The sequence below is a fragment of the Scheffersomyces amazonensis genome (genome assembly GCF_036850825.1).
Source record: "Scheffersomyces amazonensis strain UFMG-HMD-26.3 chromosome Unknown RJT21scaffold_4, whole genome shotgun sequence".
NCBI lineage: Eukaryota > Fungi > Ascomycota > Pichiomycetes > Serinales > Debaryomycetaceae > Scheffersomyces > Scheffersomyces amazonensis.
The window spans coordinates 1,230,935-1,255,050 of record NW_027042744.1 but is presented as its reverse complement, the minus strand read 5'-3'; the positions used below and the strand labels follow the sequence as shown (position 1 = coordinate 1,255,050).

General features: G+C 30.2%; 9 protein-coding genes across 9 annotated transcripts; 6 read left to right on the top strand and 3 right to left on the bottom strand. All coding sequences in view use genetic code 12, as the record gives it.

Annotated features, from left to right (window-relative positions):
* Positions 1-67: 67 nt before the first annotated feature.
* RJT21DRAFT_86336 (uncharacterized protein) lies at positions 68-397 on the top strand (the record flags this gene model as incomplete). The annotated part of the gene is made up of 1 exon (XM_064885472.1): positions 68-397. The coding sequence occupies one exon, from the start codon at positions 68-70 to the stop codon at positions 395-397; it is 330 nt and encodes a 109-aa protein (XP_064738070.1).
* Positions 210-1,975, bottom strand: OST1 (dolichyl-diphosphooligosaccharide--protein glycotransferase subunit). The gene has a single exon (XM_064884577.1). The coding sequence runs from the start codon at positions 1,937-1,939 to the stop codon at positions 485-487; it is 1,455 nt and encodes a 484-aa protein (XP_064738069.1). The 5' UTR covers positions 1,940-1,975; the 3' UTR covers positions 210-484.
* Positions 1,976-3,487: 1,512 nt separating this feature from the next.
* On the top strand, positions 3,488-6,153 carry DNM1 (dynamin-related GTPase; the record flags this gene model as incomplete). The annotated part of the gene is made up of 2 exons (XM_064885730.1): positions 3,488-5,624; positions 5,703-6,153. 2 exons carry the CDS (start codon positions 3,488-3,490, stop codon positions 6,032-6,034), a joined length of 2,469 nt encoding a protein of 822 aa, XP_064738068.1. The 3' UTR covers positions 6,035-6,153.
* RJT21DRAFT_121382 (uncharacterized protein) lies at positions 6,154-8,866 on the bottom strand. Its single transcript, XM_064882080.1, has one exon. It carries the CDS (start codon positions 8,620-8,622, stop codon positions 6,172-6,174), a length of 2,451 nt encoding a protein of 816 aa, XP_064738067.1. The 5' UTR covers positions 8,623-8,866; the 3' UTR covers positions 6,154-6,171.
* Positions 8,867-9,283: 417 nt separating this feature from the next.
* MNT2 (alpha-1,2-mannosyltransferase KRE2) lies at positions 9,284-11,323 on the top strand. The gene has a single exon (XM_064884576.1). The coding sequence runs from the start codon at positions 9,714-9,716 to the stop codon at positions 10,998-11,000; it is 1,287 nt and encodes a 428-aa protein (XP_064738066.1). The 5' UTR covers positions 9,284-9,713; the 3' UTR covers positions 11,001-11,323.
* A 1,054-nt stretch (positions 11,324-12,377) lies between these two features.
* Positions 12,378-14,163, top strand: MNT1 (alpha-1,2-mannosyltransferase KTR1). Its single transcript, XM_064882079.1, has one exon. It carries the CDS (start codon positions 12,808-12,810, stop codon positions 14,056-14,058), a length of 1,251 nt encoding a protein of 416 aa, XP_064738065.1. The 5' UTR covers positions 12,378-12,807; the 3' UTR covers positions 14,059-14,163.
* A 665-nt stretch (positions 14,164-14,828) lies between these two features.
* On the top strand, positions 14,829-17,098 carry RJT21DRAFT_44262 (uncharacterized protein). Its single transcript, XM_064884575.1, has one exon. The coding sequence runs from the start codon at positions 15,043-15,045 to the stop codon at positions 16,984-16,986; it is 1,944 nt and encodes a 647-aa protein (XP_064738064.1). The 5' UTR covers positions 14,829-15,042; the 3' UTR covers positions 16,987-17,098.
* Positions 17,099-17,100: 2 nt separating this feature from the next.
* Positions 17,101-22,105, top strand: RJT21DRAFT_133114 (P-loop containing nucleoside triphosphate hydrolase protein). The gene has a single exon (XM_064883177.1). It carries the CDS (start codon positions 17,427-17,429, stop codon positions 22,074-22,076), a length of 4,650 nt encoding a protein of 1,549 aa, XP_064738063.1. The 5' UTR covers positions 17,101-17,426; the 3' UTR covers positions 22,077-22,105.
* Positions 22,106-24,088, bottom strand: RJT21DRAFT_44258 (cytochrome P450). The gene has a single exon (XM_064884574.1). The coding sequence runs from the start codon at positions 23,694-23,696 to the stop codon at positions 22,134-22,136; it is 1,563 nt and encodes a 520-aa protein (XP_064738062.1). The 5' UTR covers positions 23,697-24,088; the 3' UTR covers positions 22,106-22,133.
* Positions 24,089-24,116: the final 28 nt, after the last annotated feature.

Below are 24,116 nucleotides of genomic sequence, written 5' to 3'. Positions count from 1 at the left end.
TTAAATTTTACTACTATGGCCATCACTAATAACTATTACCTATCATTAACACTAGTCGTAGCACACCATGTCTAAAGCTACAGACTTCCCCATAGTGTATGTTAAGAATCTTCCATATAATACATCTACTGAATCCTTATACCAATTGTTTGGTGAACATGGAGCCATAAATCAAATCCGAGTATCTAATCAAGAGCATACTGGTGATTGTTTTATTGTATATCAGAATTTAGCTAGTGCAACTAAAGTAGTTAAAGAATTGAATGGAATCAATTTCAATGGTAGATATATAGTTCTATCGCTTTATTCTGTTGATAAATCTAAACTTGCAGAAGAAGACTATGTTATACGACGTGAAGAGTTGGAGAGATTAAAAGAAAAGTATCAAATTAGTTAGTTGGTAGATTTACATTTTACCTTTACATTTTATATTTTAAATTTACGAACTTATGGATCTATAGAGATGAAGAAATGTGTAAATTAATCATTTCTTCTTTTTGTCAGTAATAGATAAATCAATTAAGGATAACAAATAATAACTAAGTAATCCAATAAAGACAAATCCAGAAATCTTTGCTACTTTAATAACATAACTCAACTTGGTATATTTGAATTTAACAAGAACAGCTAATTTGTTAACATCATCAAATAAATCTTGGAAATGAATAGTTACTTTAGTATGACCCTTTGAAACATCAAGATAAGATAATTCATAATCAACAGTTAAAGATTCAAATTTGACTGGAGATGAAACATTAACGAATTCAGCATTTTCTGGTAAATAAATTGATAAATAAGTATTATTATAACTAGCATCTCTAATTGCATTTAATATTGGAACTCTTAAAATATATTCATCTTCTGAATTATTAATTTGATGTAAGAATTCACCAATATTTTCATTCCAACCCAAGGTAAAATTATAATGCCATTGTCCAAATAATGGGAATCTTGGTTGTAAAATCAAATGATCCTTAATAATTTGATGAGTTGAAACAACTCCAACTAAATCAGTGAAATAATAATCATCAAAGTTGGAAGCGGAACTTGGGATTTCAAGTTGACTTAAAGCCCAATGATTTCTTACAGCTTGATATCTACCTTTAAGCCAATCAACTCTTGAAAATCCAGTTGATAATTGAGCTCCATTATTAGTTATTTCATAATATTCTTCAATTGATAATTTATCTACATTTGAAGCTGGAATCCAAACTGATCTGTTTAAATTATGTACAAAAGTTAATGGTCTATTATGATCATATAATAATCCCATTGGACTTAAAGTGAATGCATCAAGTTCTTCAACAAATGGACCATATTTTAAAGTTTTACCATCAACTACAGGTTTCATATCAGGAGCATTTTCAGTTACATTAATTGCACTTGGATCTTGTAAATATAATTCCATTTCTTGACCTTTTGATACTCCAGTAAATATTAAAGTATAATCTTCAGTTTTATAAGGAGAATAAGCAAATTTATTACCTCTAAATAATAAAGATTGAACATCATCCATAGCGATTTTAGAAGGTAAAGGTTCTAAAATATTAGTAATAACATATGTAACTTTAAATTCAATATTTGAATTAGGAGAAATTGGAGTTGGAAATTTAACTTTATATAATTTATTAGGAATTAATTCTTCATAAGTAACTTCTAAAGAAATTGGATTAATAGTTGAAAATGAAATGAGGGAAATATGAGGAATTGAATCAAATCCATCATTAACTGTAAAATAATATTCATCTTGTGGTTTACTTCCAGTATTAACTGCTTCAATTATAGATAATTCTTTAACATATGATTTAGAAAGATCAATAGTTCTGGAATAGTGAGAATTCTTCCAAGAATTTCCATCTATAGAATCAATCAAAAATGCCTGTGTAACACTGGCAAATAACACTCCCAAGAGAATGGATACTCTGCTCCAATTGACCATCTCTATATGTTATATAATCTATACTGAAGTGGATAAGCTTAATATTGAACTAAACAGGAGTGTATTTAGGATTAGTTGTTCAAACGTCAATTTTTCATATTCCTGCATACACGGCGGCGACAGTGGCACACGTGATTGCTTGTCGTACTACCGATTGGTATCCTATATTAAGAATGTAGTCATTACATTAATTGAAATAAGTAAGGTTTAATACTTCTTATTGGAATGTTGTAATAGGTTCTGATATCATATAATTAATTGGTATTTAAATAGATATCATTTTCATTTCTCTAAATATTACTTTTGATAAGTTTTAGTCCAAATTTTGCTGAAAAGGTATGAAGTCATCTATAGAAGACTGACAAAGAAATCTACCAAAAGCAATACTACAATAATTATTACTAAAGCTTATATACAACAAACATATTTGAACTCATAACAGATATAAAATAGATATTATAATAATAAGAGAATTACAGATACAGATAGATAGATAGATATCTGGTCAGGTGCAAAAGTAACGTGACCAAGAAATCAATTACTGAAAAATAGCCGCACCGTATACGCGTCAGAATTATGGGGAAGGCTCGGCCAACAGCCAATTAAAATTGCTAAATCAGGATTAGCTGCAATTTCAGGACTAGCAATCAACCACCCAGTAGCTGACTCCTTGAAACTAAACTCAAATGCAAAGCTGTTGCTAACTGCAGTTACTCACTAAAGTGTACAATAAAATTCTCAGTAAATGAATGCCCCCATAAATACAAACACATATGAAATGGCACAAATCATAATAACCCACGCCACCTTGCACCACCGAGAGAGGCAAATGGCTGTTAAAACAATTTACGATTTTTTTCTTACCTAACTACTATTCACTATTTACTATATATTATTATTTATTTAGTATATAAACTCCGATCCATACGTTGCCACTCAATAACCCATTCATATAGAGTGTGCTGTAGTTTGTACTTTGTATTCATCTCCCTCTACTTCGTGAATACTGTTACTGTTCACTGTGTACTACATTCTATCCAATTATCCAGTGGCTATAAACATCCACTGCGCTGCACTACTATTTCTGAGGTTTCTGATTTCTGGTGTCTATTTTTGCTTGTGCTACTGCTTCTGCTTCTCCGTCTTGCCATACATTAATTAAAGCTAGGTAAATATTTTTCGCTTTCTATTTTTTTTTTTTCACAAATCGATAAAAAACCATAACAAGAACCTAACCACTACCTACCAGACCAGCCACGGCCAGCCCTGAGTCGATCATTCCTATTACAGTTAATCATATACCATCCGAAACTTATAACCAACTTGTGTGGTAATAGAATCGATACATTTCCGAATAGATAACGACCCGAAACCGCAACGATACGTACCGGAATCGTATAAGTTCGCCAGGTGCTCCCAATCAATATCTTATACTGTACTTTGTACTATAGAAACGATAGACCTATTCAGTTATTATAATAATTATAAGTTAACAAATTAAATTACAAATTATAAATTATAAAATTTAAATTATAAATTATATTAAAAATGTCATTTCATGAATTAATCCCCGTTGTTAATAAATTACAAGATATTGTAACTACAACTCAACTTGCTGAATTAGATTTACCAATTTTAGCTGTTGTAGGATCTCAATCTTGTGGGAAATCATCAGTTTTAGAAAATATTGTTGGTAAAGATTTTCTTCCAAGAGGTACAGGGATTGTTACAAGAAGACCATTAGTACTTCAATTAATTCATGTTAAACCTGATGATCCACTTATTTATACAATTCCAAGAGTTGTATCTAATTATCCAAGTGATTTTTCTTCACCATCATCATCAAATGATGAAGATGGAGAAATTAATTTAGAAGAACATTTAAGAAAACATGTTCATGCAGCAAATGGAGGTAAAGTTAATCCACCAAATGAATGGGGAGAATTTCTTCATATTTCTGGTAAAAGATTTTATAATTTTAATGATATTAGAAAAGAAATTGAAACTGAAACTTTAAGAATTGCCGGAACAAATAAAGGTATTTCAAGATTACCAATTAATTTAAAAATTTATTCACCAAATGTATTAGATTTAACATTAGTTGATTTACCAGGTTTAACAAAAATTCCAATTGGTGATCAACCAACTGATATTGAAAGACAAACAAGAAATTTAATATTAGAATATATTTCTAAACCAAATTGTATTATATTAGCTGTATCACCTGCAAATGTTGATTTAGTTAATTCTGAATCTTTAAAATTAGCTAGACAAGTTGATCCAACTGGTAAAAGAACTGTTGGAATTTTAACTAAATTAGATTTAATGGATCAAGGTACAAATGCTTTAGATATCTTAAAGGGGAATGTATATCCTTTAAAATTAGGATTTATTGGAATTGTTAATAGATCTCAACAAGATATATCTGAAAATAAATCATTAACTGATAGTCTTTATGATGAACAAGAATTTTTTTCAAATCATCAAGCTTATAAATCAATGTCAAATAGATGTGGAACTAAATTTTTATCTCAAACTTTAAATAAAATTTTAATGAATCATATAAGAGAAAGATTACCTGATATTAAAGCAAAATTAAATACTTTAATGGGACAAACTGAACAAGAATTATTAAGTTATGGAGAAATACCTTCAAATTTAACAAATTCAAAAGAATCAAGAGGTGCTCTTGTATTAACTTTAATGACAAAATTTGCTAGTGCATTTATGACATCAATTGAAGGTACATCAGTTAATGAAATTTCAACAAAAGAATTATGTGGTGGAGCCAGAATTTATTATATATTTAATGAAGTATTTGGTAGTCAATTAGCTTCAATTAATCCAACTCATAATTTATCAATTTATGATATTAGAACTGCTATAAGAAATTCAACTGGTCCAAGACCGGCATTATTTGTACCTGAATTAGCTTTTGATTTATTAGTTAAACCTCAAATTCAATTACTTGAAGATCCATCTCGTAGATGTGTTGAATTAGTTTATGAAGAATTAATGAAAATTGTTCATAATGTTTGTTCATCAAATATTGGATTAGAATTAAATAGATATCCAAAATTACAAGCAAAATTAATTGAAGTTGTAAGTGATTTATTAAGAGAAAGATTAGGTCCAACTATTAAATATGTTGAATCATTAATTGAAATTCATCGAGCTTATATTAATACTAATCATCCAAATTTTGTGGGAGCTGCTAGAGCTATGCTGCTTATTGTTGAACAAAGACAAAAGCAAAAGGAATTAGAATCAAGAAATCGATTAAAATTAGCCGGAGAAAGAATTTTAAATTCAAAACTTCGTAATGGAGATGATGAAGAAGCTGATGATGAAATTGAAGAAGATATTAATTCTGTTGATGATGAAATTAAACAACCTCAACCAGTTAAAAATGGTAATGGATCTCATAAAAGATCTGATTCTAATAGAACCAATTTATCATTTAGATCAGAATCAACTCCATCAAATGGTCATGTATATCCTGAATCATTTTTTAATTACTTTTTTGGTAAAGATCCTGTCATTCATCAACAACATTTACAACATCAAGCTCAATTAAATCCGGTACCATTTAAATTCCCCTTACCACAAGAATCTACTTTACAATTCCATACTACTACTGGTAATAATAATCATCATCTTAATATTGATAGTAATCATATTAATAGTCATAATTCAAGTTCTAATACAATTACTAGTCAAACTGAACATTTTAAAAATATGAATTTAAGTGATCCATCACAAGATGATTCAACATCATTTGAAAGTGATGATGCAATTAATGAATTAAGTGAACGAGAACAATTAGAATGTGAATTAATTAGAAGATTAATTGTATCATATTTTGGAATTGTTCGAGAAATGATTCAAGATCAAATTCCTAAATCTATTATGTGTCTACTTGTTAATTATATTAAACAACATATTCAAAATCGATTAGTTGTTAAATTATATAATGAATCATTATTTAATGAATTATTACAAGAAGATGAAAATATTCAAGCTGAACGTGAAAAATGTATTGAATTATTAAATACATATAGAGAAGCTTCAAGAATTATTAGTGAAGTTGTTTAATATTAATTTCAAATCCTCTGTAAATAACGTGTTTAATGTTTTTATTCCATATAATTATACTATACCTATATAATTACCTATTACCTATTACATATTACCTATAACTATAAATATATTATACTTTACTTTACTTGAATTTAATTTATTTTTAACTTGTGTTTCCGATAATTACTTACATCAACTTTGGATATCCTCTTTGTAAAATATTGATAAGATTTAATTAATTCTGAATATTTTATCTTAAACTTATCTAAAGTTGATATATTATTATTATCAGTAGAACTGGTATAACTTAAATATTTATAGATTAAATCATGATCATTTAATGCTAACAAATAATTCTCAAGGATCTTAAGCATTGATAATGTCAAGGCAAAGAATTTAATTACATTAGGTAACACTTCAATTGAACTTGACAGTTGATTGTTATCATCAGCAGAGATAGGTTCTGGTATTGAAGATGAAGTTGAAGTTGAAGTTGAGGTTGTTGTTACTGCTACTGTTGATGAAGTATCAGGAGTAACATCCCAATCATCATGAATTAATAATACATCGAATATTTTAAACCAAACATCTAAATCCAAAAAATTTAAATCAATAAATAAACTTAACCACCAATTAAGAATAATTATTTCAACATCAACATTTAATTTATCAAATAATCCATATAATTTTGAAAGATATTTCTTTATATATATATGATTAACAATTTTTAAATCAATTTGAATTGAACTAAATGATTGATAAAATAATTCATATTTCTTTTCAATTGGATTATAATATCGTGGTAATATTTCTTCAATAATTCCAATAAATATCCAAAATATATCTTCTTCCTTTAAAAGAATTGTAGTAGAATTTGGTTGATTTACAAGTAATAATAAATTAGCCACAAGTTTATTCATCCCTTGATAATAACCAATTTCAGGTTTATAAACTATAAATGCATATAATATACGTTGTAATTTATAAAAATTTGGTCCTGGTTTTAATTCAATTAAATTATTAAAATAATAATTACTTGGTAAAGTTCTATGAAGATCAAGATTAATTTGTTCAATATTTTTCAGAATAATTAAATCATTTTCAATTTCAGATTTTGTCTTTGATCTATTTAATAATTCTTGATATTCTCCATTTACACAAAGATTTTTCCCGTTAGAAAATTCATACCATAATTGATTTCTATATTTAATTAAAATTCCTGATTTATGAATTAATCCTAATAATTTAATATAATTTGTTTCATCATGTTTTACAAGATTTAATCCCATTAATCCATACATTTCTAAATCTTCGGTATTTGATCCAATAACTCTATTTTTAATTTTATTAATACTTCTAAAGAATTTAGAATCTTCATTATTAGATTGTTGAAATTGTTGAAGTTGAAGTTGTTCTTGTTGTTGTTGTTGACGTCGATAAAATTCTCGATTAATATCTCTTATTAATAAATCCCATTCATTCTCAATTTGTTGATTGGTTATATCATGAGTTTTGGATATTTGTCGTAAATGATTAATGGTCTGATTTATGGGATTCTTATTTTGAATTAAAATGGCTATACTATTGGATAAGCTATTAGATGATTCATCTGAAGATTGCGGTGGTGATTGGGTAACTGGTGGAGGGGTTGAAGAAATTGTTGTTGTAGTGGTGGTAATATTATTTAAATCATTGAAAAATCCATACTTATCAATATTAATTGCCAATGAAGGATTTGGTTCTGATTCTGATAAAACTGAAGTATCAGATCGTGACATACTTTCTAATTCAACCGGTACTTTTACATTAGTATGAGAATTCAAAGTAGTATTTTCATTACCATTAATTGGAGGTGTTGATGATGACCGTTTCAAATGGGGTAATGATGATGATAAATCATCAGTTGAATTATTAAACCATTTAGTCAACCAATTAGAAGATATGGGTGATGGACTTGATTGACTATGGTGATGTATAGTTTGATTTATTATGGGCAATTGTGAATGTGTACTACCCAAAGTTGGCGCAAGAAGATCATGTTCATGAATTGTTGTGATCGATTTTAGTGACGATACACTCGATACATTCTTAGTATTATGATTATTAGTTATCGTATCATCATTGTGATCATTATGATTATCATTGTGATCATTATTATTATTATTATTATTATTATTATCATCGATTATAGGTTGAGGACGATTTAAAGATACTGCATTACCTTCATTATCTTTATCCATTTCATTCAATCGCTGATTGATCTCTAACGTAGATAAATTACTAAATTCAATACATAACCGAATTAATTTCTGTTGTTTTATAAAATTCTGTTGTTGAATTAATACTAATTCCGATTCTTTCTTAGATAATTCATATGATAATTGTTTAATTAATTTGATTGGATCATTTCTATACTTAAGTTGTATAAGTCTTTGAATTTGAGCCACTTTTAATTCATGTACCTTATCACTATGTTCATTATGTTGATTAGATGCTGATGTTATACTAAATAATGGATTATCATCATTGTCTAATGGGAATAACAGTTCTGTATTATTAGTAATGGGATTACTGTAATTTCTATTTCGATTAGATACACCCATTGCTATATCCCGGCCATTGTTTCCACTTTAGGTAATGAGATTTCCACTGGTTAATTATAGAAATTATAGTGGTATTGTAATTGGAAGGGTTCCAGAACACTTCTGTTTATGGAATTCTTGTTTATTATATTGTACAAAGTCACGCGACCATGCACCTGACCCATTTGCACGTGCAGCAATTATTATCAGTCTCAGTCGCATCTTATCCCTTAACTATTATTTTGTGATCAAAGCGGCTTGCAGTGGTGTACCTTAATTTTTAACACACAGCCTGATGTATTATTATTGGTCTCTCATAATATAATATTATATTATATAATAACAATGACAATAGAACTATTAAATAAATATATATATATAATTATGACATAGGTTTATTGTATGTAACAAATAGTTATGAGTTACTTAATGATTTAACGATTTGCAAGTACATATATTTAGTTATTAATAGTTTACAATGTAGTCATCAATAATTTTACATTAGCTCATAGCCTTCTATCGTCTATAATCATAATCTTATTGGTGGATGAACCTATTTGAACCCTTAAAATCATTGTCCCTAAAACAAGCTTTCTCACTTTTAGATCAAAAAGTTTCTCAAGTCAATTAATAGAACAAAAGATATTATCACAAAAAGTTATAAAATATATAACGATGTGTGCAGGACTCTTGACATGTGTCCATGAACTAAATTTATATACAAGACCTTTATACATTACCGTAGTAAGTTGAAATTATTATTTATGAATCGTTCCAGTAGCAAAGATATTTTTTATAAAAAAAAATCAGTTTTACTTTTACCTTTACTTTTACCTTTACTTTTACTTTTCACTGTGATCATATATACCTGTTAGTTTGTAAAGTTTTTCATCAGATCTGTTTATGAACTTTTTTTAAAGTCACGGCATACATTATACATTTTATTAGTAAAACTGCTAGTTTCAGTAACAGTTTGAAGTGTGGTTAAGTACCAAAAAGTAAACTAAAACTTAAATCAAAAACTAAATTAAAAACTCATATATCATTTTCATTTTCATTTTCATTTTCATTTTCTTTTTCATTTTCATCGTCATCGTCATTTTCATTCTATCATGTTAAAAAGGGGACAGATTTATCGATACATTGTGGTAGCAGTTGTTATCATCCTTTTATATAGTTTAAGTTTTATCCTTCCCTCAGCTCCGGGATTTCAATCATCTCAAGATGTGACAATTTCTCCTAAATTACAAGACCTTAATAGTCGAATTGAAGAAATGAAACAAATATCTAAGGCAGGTCCAACACCTCAACATGATCTTGACGAATTAAAAAAATTAGAAGCAGCTCAAGCATTGGAATTAAGATTACAAAAAGAAGAAGCAAGCAAAGCTCAATTAACTCCATCAAAAGACATTAATCAAGATAAAAGAGTAAAAGCAACATTTGTTACTTTAGCTCGTAATTCAGAATTAAAAGAATTAATTAAAGCTATAAGGCAAGTTGAAGATCGTTTCAATCATAAGTTTAACTATGATTGGGTATTTCTCAATGATGTCGAATTTACTCAAGAATTTATTGATCATACCTCAGCTATGACTAGTGGTAATACTAAATATGGTCTTATTCCTAAGGAACATTGGTCTTATCCTGATTTTATTGATCTTGATAAGGCTGCCAAAGCTCGTCAAAAAATGAAAGAAGAAAAAATCATTTATGGTGATTCAGAAAGTTATCGTCATATGTGCAGATTCGAATCAGGATTCTTTTGGCAAAATGAATTATTAGATGAATATGATTGGTACTGGCGTGTGGAACCAGGTATTCAAATTTATTGTGATATTGACTACGATGTATTTAAATTCATGGAAGATAATAATAAAGTTTATGGATTTACAATCTCAATTCATGAATTCTTAGCTACAATTCCAACCCTTTGGGAACATACCAAAAAGTTTATCAAAGAAAATCCACAATATATTGCTGAAGATAACTTTATGGATTTCATAAGTAATGATGGTGGTGAAAGTTATAATTTATGTCACTTTTGGTCTAATTTTGAAATTGCCAATTTGAATTTCTGGAGATCTGAAGCTTACAGGAAATACTTCGAATACTTAGATTCTACAGGTGGATTCTTTTATGAACGTTGGGGTGATGCTCCAGTTCATTCAATCGCTGTATCGTTATTTTTACCAAAAGAGAAGATTCATTATTTCCATGATGTTGGTTATAATCATGGAGTTTATCATCAATGTCCATTAAATACTCAATTCAGATACGATCATAAGTGTTTATGTAATCCAGATAATGATTTCACATTTAGAGGTTATTCATGTGGTAAGCAGTACTATAATGTGATGGGATTAGAGAAACCTATCGAATGGCTGAAATACCAATAGATAACATTTTATTTGCATACAAACAAACCTTTTACTTATACATCTACGTATTCATATTCATAAGCATCTCATAGATATACTCATCTAGTGAACTATCATCAAAAGTTTACAAGTCACGTATAAGTAAAATTTATAGACTGATATTTAATACATGTACAATATAATATTATTTATGTCACTGTTACAAAGTAGTCGCGAAATAGTGAGAAGAGCACATGACGTAATTTTACTAAAAAATTAGCGGAGAATTTCATTAGTAGCTTATGGTGGGACGATCATCAAGATAAGAACAGCGAATAACTAAAACCACCAAAACTACTAGTTCATAAACTAATAATCGATAACTAATTAGAGGGATAAAGATGGAACGAAATTACATAATTACAATAAATAATTGGAGAAGCTTTACATGTAAGGGATTTATATGTTAGGGATGGAAATGTATAGTTTTTAAGGCGCAACCCGTCAAAATTGGAAATTTACTATTCACAATGGAACAGGGATATAATTTCTGTTTAAGGGTCCTTGTGATAAATGTAGGATTTCACCTTATTATCAAAATTTGAAAAAGTGAAATAACTACTTAACTATCGTATTCTTTCTCTTGCTATTGTTTAGGGATATAAAATAATTCAACGAATGAAATTTAGTGATTGCCTGGTCCTGCACACACGGAATTGGCGAATTTACGCGTTTTACATTGCAAAAAGGTCGACGTGTTCTCTAGCCAGCACAAGACAAATGTCACCGAAACCAGATCAACTAATGACGAAACTTTAAAGGAATAACTAATAGCTATCAGGGAAGTGTCTATGATAATATGTAGGTACCTTATAGTTAAGTCAAATAAATCAGCCATTCATATAAAGTGGGGTATTTATCATGACTTACACATCATCATAATCATATGTAGACCCACATATAATATCTCACTATTGTAATGTAATACCTGCACAAAACCAATTAATACGACACTGTGAAAATGCAAAAGAAGATTCGCATTATCTATATCTGGTTGAGATTGATGATTATACAAATTGTACATATTGTAGGCTAGACTTACCAATAATTCTATATATCTTTTAAAAAAACATATATATAGTTATCTATACTGTAGTATGAATAGTCCAATCAAATCGCACCACTTCTGTATATACTTGGCTCAACTTTAATACTTGCAGTGCATATATAGTCTACGGATTTACTGCTATAGAAAAGTTAGACCAGCTAAGAAAAAAAGTGCAATTATTAACATCCATACACCCATACTTAATAAGCAAAAAACGCCATTAATATAATTTAAACCTGTACGTGAACTTTTTGACTTTGTAACCTAGAACACTTGTTCATTTCTATCAAAGCACTTGTTAAAGAATATCAGTGGAATTTTAAAATATTTTATATTAATTCTTCTTTCTGCTTTCTGTTTTCTTTTTGATTTCTATTCGATTTCTCTTGTTCTTTATCGAGAACTTGTTTCTACTTAAGTATACTTTCGTTAGTTTAGTTGTCTATCAGCGTACATCAACACCGCTAATCACTCCCTCAAAAAACCAGGCCCATACACGCACCAGCCTCCCACTTTTTTTTCAATCTTTCCCGTAATCAGCAAGTTTTACTTAAACAATTCAACTTCATCTTACTCTTGCTTGATAGATTGATCAAATTTCACCTATAGACTAGTTAATTAATCATCAAATAATCCAATAAGTTTATTAATCAACTAATTCATTATTAATTTTACTTATTCATTGATTAATTATATTCAACACGTCTTCCCCATCAAAAACAATTATATTTGTCCAAAATGGCTCCAACTAGATCAAACGCCCGTCTCATTAGATTCGGAATTTTTGCTTTTATTTTAATTGTATGTGGGTTCATTTTAACTCAAGGTTCATCATTTTCTGCTAGTACTGGTTCTCAACCAGCTCAAGTTAAATCATCTCCAATCGCAGCAGCCGATACTGGAGATGTTGGAAAAAGAAAAGGTCCAACTCAAAAACTCTTTGAAAAGGGCAGCGCTGAAGCTGAAAATCAAAAATTAGATGTTCCAGCTAATTTAGAATGGTCTGAAAAGGATAAAATTAAAGCTACTTTTGTTTCATTAGCTAGAAATCAAGATTTATATCAATTATTGGAATCAATTAGACACATTGAAGATCGTTTCAATCATAAATTTCATTATGATTGGGTTTTCCTTAATGATCAACCATTCGATGATGCTTTCAAGGAAGCTACTTCCAACTTATGTAGTGGTAAGACCAAATATGGTTTAATCCCAACAGAACATTGGTCTTATCCTGCTTGGATTGATCAAGAAAAGGCTGCTTTAGCTAGAGAAAGAATGCATCAAGCTAAAGTTATTTATGGTGGTTCTGAATCTTACAGACATATGTGTAGATACGAATCAGGATTCTTCTGGAGACATGACTTAATGAGTGAATATGAATATTATTGGAGAGTTGAACCAGATATTAAGATTTACTGTGATATTGATTATGATATCTTTAAATGGATGAAAGATAATGGTAAGGATTATTCATTCACTGTTAGTTTACCAGAATATAAAGAAACTATTCCAACTCTTTGGGAAACTACTAAGAAATATATTGAAGCAAATCCAAAAGTTTTAGCTGAAAACAATTTATTAGAATTCATTTCTAATGATGAAGGTAAGACTTATAATGGATGTCATTTCTGGTCTAATTTTGAAATTGCCAATTTAAATTTCTGGAGATCTGATGCTTACAGAGAATATTTCGAATTTTTAGATAGAGCTGGTGGATTTTTCTATGAACGTTGGGGTGATGCTCCTGTTCATTCTATTGCTGCTGCTTTATTCTTACCAAGAGATAGAATCCATTTCTTTGAAGATGTAGGTTATTTCCATGTTCCTTTCACTAATTGTCCTGTTGATCCAGCTATTAGATTTGGTAGAAACTGTAATTGTAATCCAGATAAGGACTTTACTTGGAGAGGATGGTCATGTACTACCAAATATTATACTGTGAATAACTTGAAGAGACAAAAGAATTGGGAAAAGTATACTTCCTAGTTTAGTTCTTCTTTAACAGTATTATTATTATTATATTATTATTATATCAAGATGTTATATAGATTGACTTTTTAGCTTTCTCTACTGCTAGTAATATTAATAAAATCAAGAATTGATATATGTTTAAATTGAGTAAATGAGTAGAGAATGTATGGCTTATTATGACTTAGTTACCGCATAAACTATTTCAAATGCGAACTTTAGCCTTAATTATGACAATATTACTTAGTTAACGTTCTTGTTCTATACACAATATTACTATTTCAAAGGTATTAACTAATACTAATAGATTCATAGCTAATGGCTTAAGTCCTTTAAATGTAATTGCAAATTTTTAGTGCGATCTGCAATGCATATCCGTAAACGGTAAGAATCATATCCCGAATCAGAGACAGGAATAGAATCAAATACTAAAGGATTTACCGAAATTTATAATACTATTAAAGTTAAATTACTTTATATAAATATAGTAAAAGAAATAATACTTATGCATTAACCTACTCTTTTACATTATTTAGAACTTATTGCCTGATAGTAACAATAAATTGTTATTAATAATTCCATAATAGCAAAACTTTTTTTGGTGCATTGTTTCAGGTGTTTCAGATTCCATTACATTGTGCTTTACTCGGTAATAATGTCAATATTACCAATAATATTATAAATTTATTCATTTCGTGTCATTAGTTCTTCTTTAACTAATATCCGAAGTCAAGTCTTAATCATTCACTCTTTACCTCAACTCTATCCACGTAAGTTGACAACAAGCTAACTGAATATCTGTATTTTTAGTAGTAGTGCACTAAATATATCACGAGAATTCTAATACTAAATCTAAATCTAAAACATTTCAGCTTGTAACATCTTATTACTCATACCCATTTCAACCATTTAATTTCATATTTATATTTCATATTTAATATTTTATATTTTATTTTATTTTATTTCCATTATACTCAATCATACTAAGTGTTCCAGTTCATAATGTCTCAAAGTTCAGTAGATATACCTCCAATCACTGTTAATGCTTCAGTATCTACATCTCCTACACCTTCTCAAATAGTTGCTCCAAGTCAATCACCTTCAAATCCAAGTAGTAAAGCAACCACTCCATCTTCATTATCCATGGCCAATAGAAAGAAAAATAGACCTAAATCTTTAAATCTTACCAATAAATCTCCAACAAATAGTGATCTTGCTCTTCGTATAGTAAGTCCTGGTATACCATCACTTAGTCAAGAAATGAAATCAACTATGATTAAATCTCAAAAAATTGAACTTCAACAAAGACATCTTATTGCTTCTATTAACAGTGCTGGTACCAATGGATCAAATCTAATTTCTTCCCCTGTTTTATCAGATGAAAGATCATCTCCATTAATATCTTCAACTTCTTCTGCTCCTACAATCTCAACTACTGCAAATACTACTTTAGGAAGTAATTCTGGTTCTAAGCCAAGCTCATCTACTATAGCATTTAATAATACAAAAAGATCACTCGCCCATATGGCTGATGAGCTAGATATTCATTTAAGTACGAAATCAAATTCTAAATTGACTAACTCAAAAAGATTAAAACGAGCTCAAATTCCTACACCACTTGTATTAAACCCATCATTAAATCAAGATCAACAACTTCATCCTACTATACAATCAGCTCCTATCAGACCACAAGTTCCTGGAAGTCATCTGAATCCTCAACAACAATTCCCTAGAGCTCGAACTGCCCAAACTTATGGGAGAACTATTCCTCCATTTAAACGAGTAGGTGCTGTTGGAGCAAATTCTTCACAATCCCAACTCTATGGTTATCCAGCACCTCATCGTATTCAATATAGGCCGGTTCCAAATACTCAAGTTGTATACCTGAATTTCCCAGTACCTTATATGTCAAGTTACCCTATTATACCATCACAATATGCTCAAAACCCTTATCATCAAGATTATCCAAGGCGAGCTGTAGTTCCTTACACATCTGTTAGTTCTCAGTTTCCTCGTGGTGTAAGATATGTTTCTGCAGCTCCTGCTAGTGGAAGATTTGCATATCCATCTCACCCTATAGCACAAAGAATTCCAAACGATGAAACTGAAGTAATTGATGTTGAAGAACTGGATGAAACACCAGCAAATTCTAACTACAGTGATTCTTCTCGCATGGCAAAGCTGTTTTCAGTCACAGATGTTTACCATGGTGACATTTCGAAAGTTGCACCTCTTAACTCACAACCATTGTCCGCGCAAAGAGAATTCTTTAATAAAGAAGAAGTTGAAGTTATTAGAGGACCTAGTCACGAAAGTGATGAAAATCATGCCGATGAAGGAACTTTAAATGATGATGATGAAGAAAATAGTGAAAAGCAGGATGATGAAAACGAAGAGAATATTCATGAAAAGAAGAGAACAATCCAGTCTCAACAACAACATCAATACTATTATCATCAACAAAGACATCATCTAGGTGGTGGACCATGGAGTAATGCCACACCCGCTACTTCATCCTTGAGATATCCTCAGTCAGTAGGTGTTAATAATCAATTCGAAGCAATTAAAAACGGTGAAATTTTTGGATCAATAAATTTGATGAATGAAAGTATATTTAATTTTAGAATTTTTAAGAACTCTTCGAATCATGATGATGAAGCAGAAAATGAGAACGAGAATGAAAATGCAAATACAAATGAAAATACAAATGAAAATGCAAATGAAAATGCAAATAGAAGAAAACAGAAGTTAAATGTAGATCATGAAGAAGAGATAAGTGAAGAAGCCGAACAAGACAAAACTCCCCCTCTATCACCGGAAAGAAACTGGCTCTTAAAAGAGAAAGCAAAGTTTTTAAAGATTTGTGAGACTAGCTGGGATAAATTTGTAGAATCTAAATTCCTAGAAAATTCAAATACTGCAACTTCGACAACAGAATTGCCTTGATCGAATTTAAGTTAGTTAAGTCTTTTGTTTTTTATAACACGTGCCTCTGATTTATTTATATTATATTTAATGTACATAGATATAGAATAAAGTAAATGATATCTAATAGAAATTGTACAGTGTCCCCTCATTATCTAAAAACGGTCGCTTTGATCGTAAAGATACCCTAATCGGGGCTTATTCAAATCGGGTATGCTGCAGTAGTTAATGATTATATCCGCAAAAAGAGTCACTAGTGGATTTACTTCCCAATTAGGCAAGTATGACTGTCTCGGTTTTCGCTGCAAAAAAAGATTTTTGCAATGGCTCCCATCAGTCCCATGGCGAAAATTGTTATTGTTTGAAATCATTGAAGAGTAAGAGTCCTATAAGAATCCATTCAAATCATGCTTTTAGTATTATAATAATTGTTGTTTTGTCTTTAATACAACAATTACAAAATGAACCAAATACCGTTGTTAGGAGGTTCTCCCTTCCAAGACTTGAAGTCAAATAGAACAGAAAGCCATTGCTCTCTTGTTGCAATTATAGATCCGTTATACAACAATGAATCAATAAATCCTTGTTTCATAAGGTCTCTTATTTTTCATATAAATGTTCTTATAAGTATCATTGGTTTATTCCAACTATTAGGAATCCTCTTTAAGAGGAAATACGGTAAATATAAGATACCTTTTGCTTTGGGGAATTTATTTTCAATTAAAAATGTTGGATTACTTCAACTATTCAAAATAAGTACAGTTGTATTTCAACTAACCATTTATATCATATTATATGCCAATGTTTCTGGATTCTTGAACCTATTAGGTGTAGGTTCAACCATACTTTGTATTACATTAGTAATACTTCCCTTACAGATCATTCAACCACTGAGAAATGTTATTTCTTGTGCATCTGTATTACTTTATTGGATATTATCCACCTTCATCAATATTACTGTTTTGATGATAGACCGATTTTTCAAATATAAGGTCTATACCAGAGAAAGTGGTTCGAATTTTATTATATTATTGGAACTAATCTTATTCATAAATTCATGTGTTATTTATGTATTAGAATTTTCCTATTATAGACCAACTGAAGAATTATTAGAACTTTATGCTATTAATGGATGGAATCTAAATTTTGAAAGAAATATTTTCAATGAATTGACATTTTCTTGGTTAAAAGGTATTATTGAAAAAGCTCATAACTTGAAATCATTAGAACATAAAGATGTACCTCCTATCCCTTCTGGACTAGATATGAACTCTTCTTACAATGACTTTGAAAAAAATTGGTCCCATTCATTAAAATCTGGAGAATCTTCTTTAGCAAAATCTTTGTTAAGAACACATATTTTAAGGACATGTTTTGGTGCTACTGTTGATATCTCCCAGGTGTTCTTTGGCTTTGCTCAAACTTTCTTATTTCAAAGATTTATTATTTGTTTCGAATTAGCCGAATCAACTCAAACTGAAAATTCTTACATCGTTGGTATTGCTATTGCTACAGGTATGTTCTTATGTACAGTTTTAAGATACTTTCTTGTGAACATATATTATTCAAATTATTATTCCATTAAATGCAAGCTTCAAGGGTCATTAACAAATATGGTGTACAGAAAATCCTTGAAACTTTCTCCAAATGCAAGAAAGGAGAAAACCACAGGAGAAATTGTGAATAACTTATCAATTGATGTTAACACACTTTCAGAGTTACCAAAATTAGTAGAACTTGTTACGGGTTTTATTAAAATTGTTTTAACATTGTTGTTTTTGACTAAAATTTTGGGTGTGTCAGCCTTGTCTGGTTTCATCTGTGCTTCTATTTTGGTTCCTATTACAACTATGGTAAGTACTTCAATTTCTTCCCTTTACAATAAAATAATGAACATTAGAGATGAGAGAACCAAGCTAACTTCGGAGATTTTATCATCTATAAAGATTGTTAAATTATATTCTTGGGAACAATCAATGACGGAAAGACTTTTTCAAATAAGAAATAACAAAGAGTTGCCCCTTGGAAAAAGAATTGGGATCTTCAATGCTTTATCAATGTTTTTATGGTCTCTTGTACCCTTTTTTGTACCTTGTGCTTGTTTTATAACATTTGCATATGTATCTTCAATACCTTTGGTCCCTGCAATTTGTTTTCCAGCTTTATCACTCTTTGATATTTTATCATTCAATTTACTCATACTACCAGATATACTTTCCCAGTTTGTTGAAACAAAAGTTTCCTTAAAGAGATTAGAAGATTTATTTTTGTTAGAAGAGTTGGAGTCAACTAAGTTTAAGAATTCATATGGTCCATTAGAGCCTAATGAAACTTTGGTTAAAGTCAATGATGGTGACTTTTTGTGGAGTAGTGAAAAAAATTCAAGTAATCAATCAACTGAAGATTTTGCATTGAAGGGCATCAATTTTGAAGCTAAAAATGGTGAATTGACATGTATTGTAGGTAAGACTGGATCAGGTAAAACATCCCTTCTTAGATGCTTTCTTGGAGAAATTCCTATTAAGCAAAAGAGTGGTTCAAGTGTATCATTTAATGGAAGTATTGCTTACTGCTCACAAAGTCCATGGATCATCAATGCAAGTGTTAAAGAGAATATTCTATTTGGTTACAAATATAATAAGAAGTTGTATTGGAAAACATTAGAAGCATGTCAACTTGTGGCAGATTTAGAAGTTTTACCTGATGGTGATAAGACGATTGTTGGTGAGAAAGGTATATCTTTAAGTGGCGGCCAGAAAGCTAGATTAGCTCTAGCCAGAGCAGTTTACTCAGGGGCTGATATATACATTTTAGATGATATACTATCTGCTGTTGATGCCCATGTTGGTAAGAACATCATTGACAGAGTTATTGGACCGCAAGGCTTATTAAATAAAAAGTGTATAATTTTAGCAACCAATTCTATAAAGGTGTTAAAGGAAGCTAACAACATTATCCTTTTAAAGGACGGAAGAATAGTTGAAACGGGAAATTATCAAGAATGCAAGCAAAATAATGGTGAACTTACAAGTTTAATTGAAGAGTTTGGCCATACTGAAGAACAAATAAATGAGACAACCAGTGAGGTACTAGAGCATACTGCTTCCTACATCCTGACTCAAGACGATGTGATAAGACTTGATGGTTCTAATGCTGCTGAAGAAAATTTAAGGGAACATAATATCGAGAGAAGAGGAAGTCAAGAACAAAGAAGACTCAGCATGGTATCTTTAGAACATAACTATGAAGATGATGATGGAGTCGAGGAAGAGCACGAAATAGAAATAAAAGCTGATATTCACAAGGAAAAGAGTAACAATGGTGGAATTAACTTTTCAGTTTATTTGCAGTATTTTAAGGCTTGCAATATTTGGTCCATTTTGTTTTATGCATTGACACATATCGGGACTATGTTGGCATTGATTCTGTCAAACTATGTCTTAAAAAACTGGTCTGAAGAGAATTTGAAATTTGGATACAATGCGTCACCATCGTACTATCTTTCCCTCTATTCTGGTTTGGGTATTACTGGGGGATTATTTGTTTTAGTGGGATGTCTGGTATTATGTATATTTAGTGTGATAAGGGCATCAAAGTATTTTCATGATACAATGTGGCATAAGGTTTTAAGATCTCCCATGTCATTCTTTGAGGTTACTCCTGTTGGAAGGATATTGAATAGATTTTCAGATGATATTAATCTTTTGGATGATCAACTTATTTGGTCTTGGATAGGTCTTGCTAATTATGTAATTGAGGCCTTTGGATTTTTAACGGTTGTTATTTATAACTTACCTATTATGGTAGTGGTAATTGTGATTCTCTTTTTCATTTATAACAGCATAAGAATGTACTTTATACCTGCAAGCAGAGAGTTGAAGAGATTAACAAGTGTTAGTAAGAGTCCAATATTCTCTCACTTACAAGAGTCTGTGATTGGAGTCGAAACTATTAGAGCCTATGAACAAGAGGAAAGATTCATTAATAATAATATAGCAAAAGGAAGTTTGTTATTAAAAACCATGTATGCTAGTCTTTGCTGTTCTAGATGGTTGTCATTGAGATTGCAAATGATGTCTTCAATCATGATATACTGCACTGCATTGCTGATAGTTTTTACAATTGGAACTACTTATAAGTTGACTCCAGGTTTGGTCGGGTTTGTAATGATAAGTGAATTAAACATTACAGCACTTTTGAATTCTATTATAAGATGTTGGGCCGAGGTTGAAACGAAATCTGTGGCAGTAGAAAGGATTATAGAATATTGCAAGTTAGAACTGGAAGCTGATTCTATTATTGAAAGCTATAGACCTAATTGCAGTTGGCCTAATAAGGGTGCAATTTCTTTTAATAACTATTCAACAAAATATAGAGACAATTTAGAACCTGTTCTTCATAATCTATCCTTTACTATTAAACCTCAAGAGAAGATCGGTATTGTTGGTCGAACTGGTGCTGGAAAATCCACTATTGCTATATCTATTTTCAGAATAATCGAAGCCTACAACGGTAATATAGAAATTGATGATATAAATACATCAAGCATTGGACTCTATGACTTAAGACTGAAACTAAATATTATACCACAAGATTCTCAAACCATTGAAGGAAGTATCAGACAGAATCTTGATCCTTTTGAGAATCATTCAGACGAAGAATTATGGAAGGCTTTAGAGTATGCTCATTTAAAAAATCACGTTGAAAAGATGAAAACTCCAAAGAAAAATTCTAATGAATCTAGTATTGAGTATGATGTAAGTTTATCAGCCACTGTATATGAAGGAGGTTCAAATTTATCATCAGGTCAGAAACAATTATTGTCATTAGCTAGAGCTCTTTTGAATAAATCAAATATATTGATTTTAGATGAAGCAACTGCTGCTGTTGATGTTCAAACTGATCAAATTATTCAAGACACTATACGATCTAAGTTTAAAGATAAGACTATTATTACAATTGCACATAGACTAGAGACTATCCTTGATAGTGACAGAATAATTGTTCTTGATAAAGGAAATGTTAAAGAATTTGATACTCCACAAAACTTGTTAAATGATAAATCTTCTGAATTCTATTCACTATGTTCTAAAGCTTCAATTAAAATTTGATAGTTAAATTAATAATAATACTCATATAAGTATATAAAATATAACCAATAAAATCTACTAATATAAAGAAACAAGATTTGGGTCATATAAACAAGTTGAAATACTAAGTAATTGTTTGGGAGGATATTCACCCTTGTCTTTTGGAGGGTCTAAGGATGAAAACATTTGGCATAATCTAACAAGTACATATGAAGCTTCTGTTAAAGCAAATTGTTGTCCCAAACAAATTCTGGGTCCACCGTTGAATGGTAAGTAAGCCCAACCTAACTTTCTAGTTTCAGGTTCAAACCATCGTTCAGGTCTATATTCATTGGCATCTTTACCATAGAACTCCAGAGATCTGTGAGTTGAATAAATTACATATGCAATTGGTTGACCCTTTCTGACCAATACTGGATCTTCACCCAAGGGTCCACCACCTCTTGGTAAAGTTGTATTCTTATTTGCAAAACGTCCATTTCTAGGAACAGTTGGATACAATCTTAATGATTCATTAAGAACCGCTTTTAAATACTCACATCTCTTTAAAGATTCAAAGGTTATTTCATACACTCTACTTTCATTACCTAATCCAAATTTATTGTCAACTTCTTCTCTTAGTTTCTTCCAAATATCTTTATTTCTGCACAATTCATAAAATGTGAACGATAAAAGACTTGCTGTGGTGTCTCTGCCAGCAAGTAAGATGTTTAACAATTGATCTCTTAATACTTTAGGATTCCTAGTTTCTTTGACTAGCTCATATAGAAAGATATATTGTTCCTTAGAAGCCTTCTCTAATTCTTCAGAGCTCACGTTGAGAGCCTTATTAACATAATGATCAGCAAATCTATGTACTTTCGCATTGGATTCTTTAAACTCTTGTGGATTAATTAAAAAATAAAGATCATTGAGCATTGCTCTCTTAGCAACATATTCTTGGGACTTATTAAAAGCATTAGCAAAATCTCTCCTACCATCAAAATTATCTTCTGGGTCAGTAAATCCAATAAATGAATCTTTTAAGCTTTCAACAGATTGACCAAACAAAACTGCTGTTGCGGTATCCACAGTAAACCTAAAGAATAATTCCTGGATATCAAATTCATTTTTATTATGTTGAACAATGTGTTTTGCAAGTAATTGAATGTGTGGTTCTAAAGCTTGAACATGGCCTACTTGTTCTTTTGAGAATTGTGGTCTTAGCATAGCTCTTGAATGCTTCCAACCTTCACCATCCAAGGTGAAAATTCCTTCACCTAACAAAGGATACAAGAATGCACTTCTTAACCCAAACTCAAAATCATTAAATTGAGTTGCAAGAATTGCTTTTATATTTTCTGGATCTTTAGTAAATATAATATCAATTCCCACAGCTTTCGTAGTAAGAGTACCAATTTCAGGATGATCTACATTCTGTAATACTGAATGATAAAACTCAACATATCTTCCTTTTTTTCTTTCCTTCTCCATTTTAAAGGGTCTCGTTATGCCATAAAAGCCATCTGATACTTTATTAGTGAAATCTTTGGCTCCAAATTTTTTCATCAATTTCCGTATCTTGAAAGATTGGTATACATTGTAGATTATCACCAATAACGGTACGAAGATATACCACTTGAGTAAAGCAGCAACTGACATTATATATTTGGAGCTTTTGTTTAATCTTCTAGCAAACAATTGTGATATTTATATATTTGGGAAAATATTTATTAATAGGGGTACACTTGCCAAACAACTCCTCCTAAAAATAAGTGTATGTTATAGGGGTATGATTATATTACCAATGGGACTTTGACTCTGAATGCAATAAAGTACTCAAATATTTGATCAATATATAGGATTTCGGATTAGTATAGCATCTTTGATTAAGTTTTATATAAAGTAATAAGTCAACCTAAATAACATAGCGATAAGCGCAAAAAGTGTGGAGTCCTCCGAATGATACTGACAAATAAATGCTTTTGAAGGTTTTTATACCTTTCTTACCCGGATTCTGAGTGATGAATGATTCATACATCTCTTACAAGTTATTATATGATTTATTAAATAATAATTAGT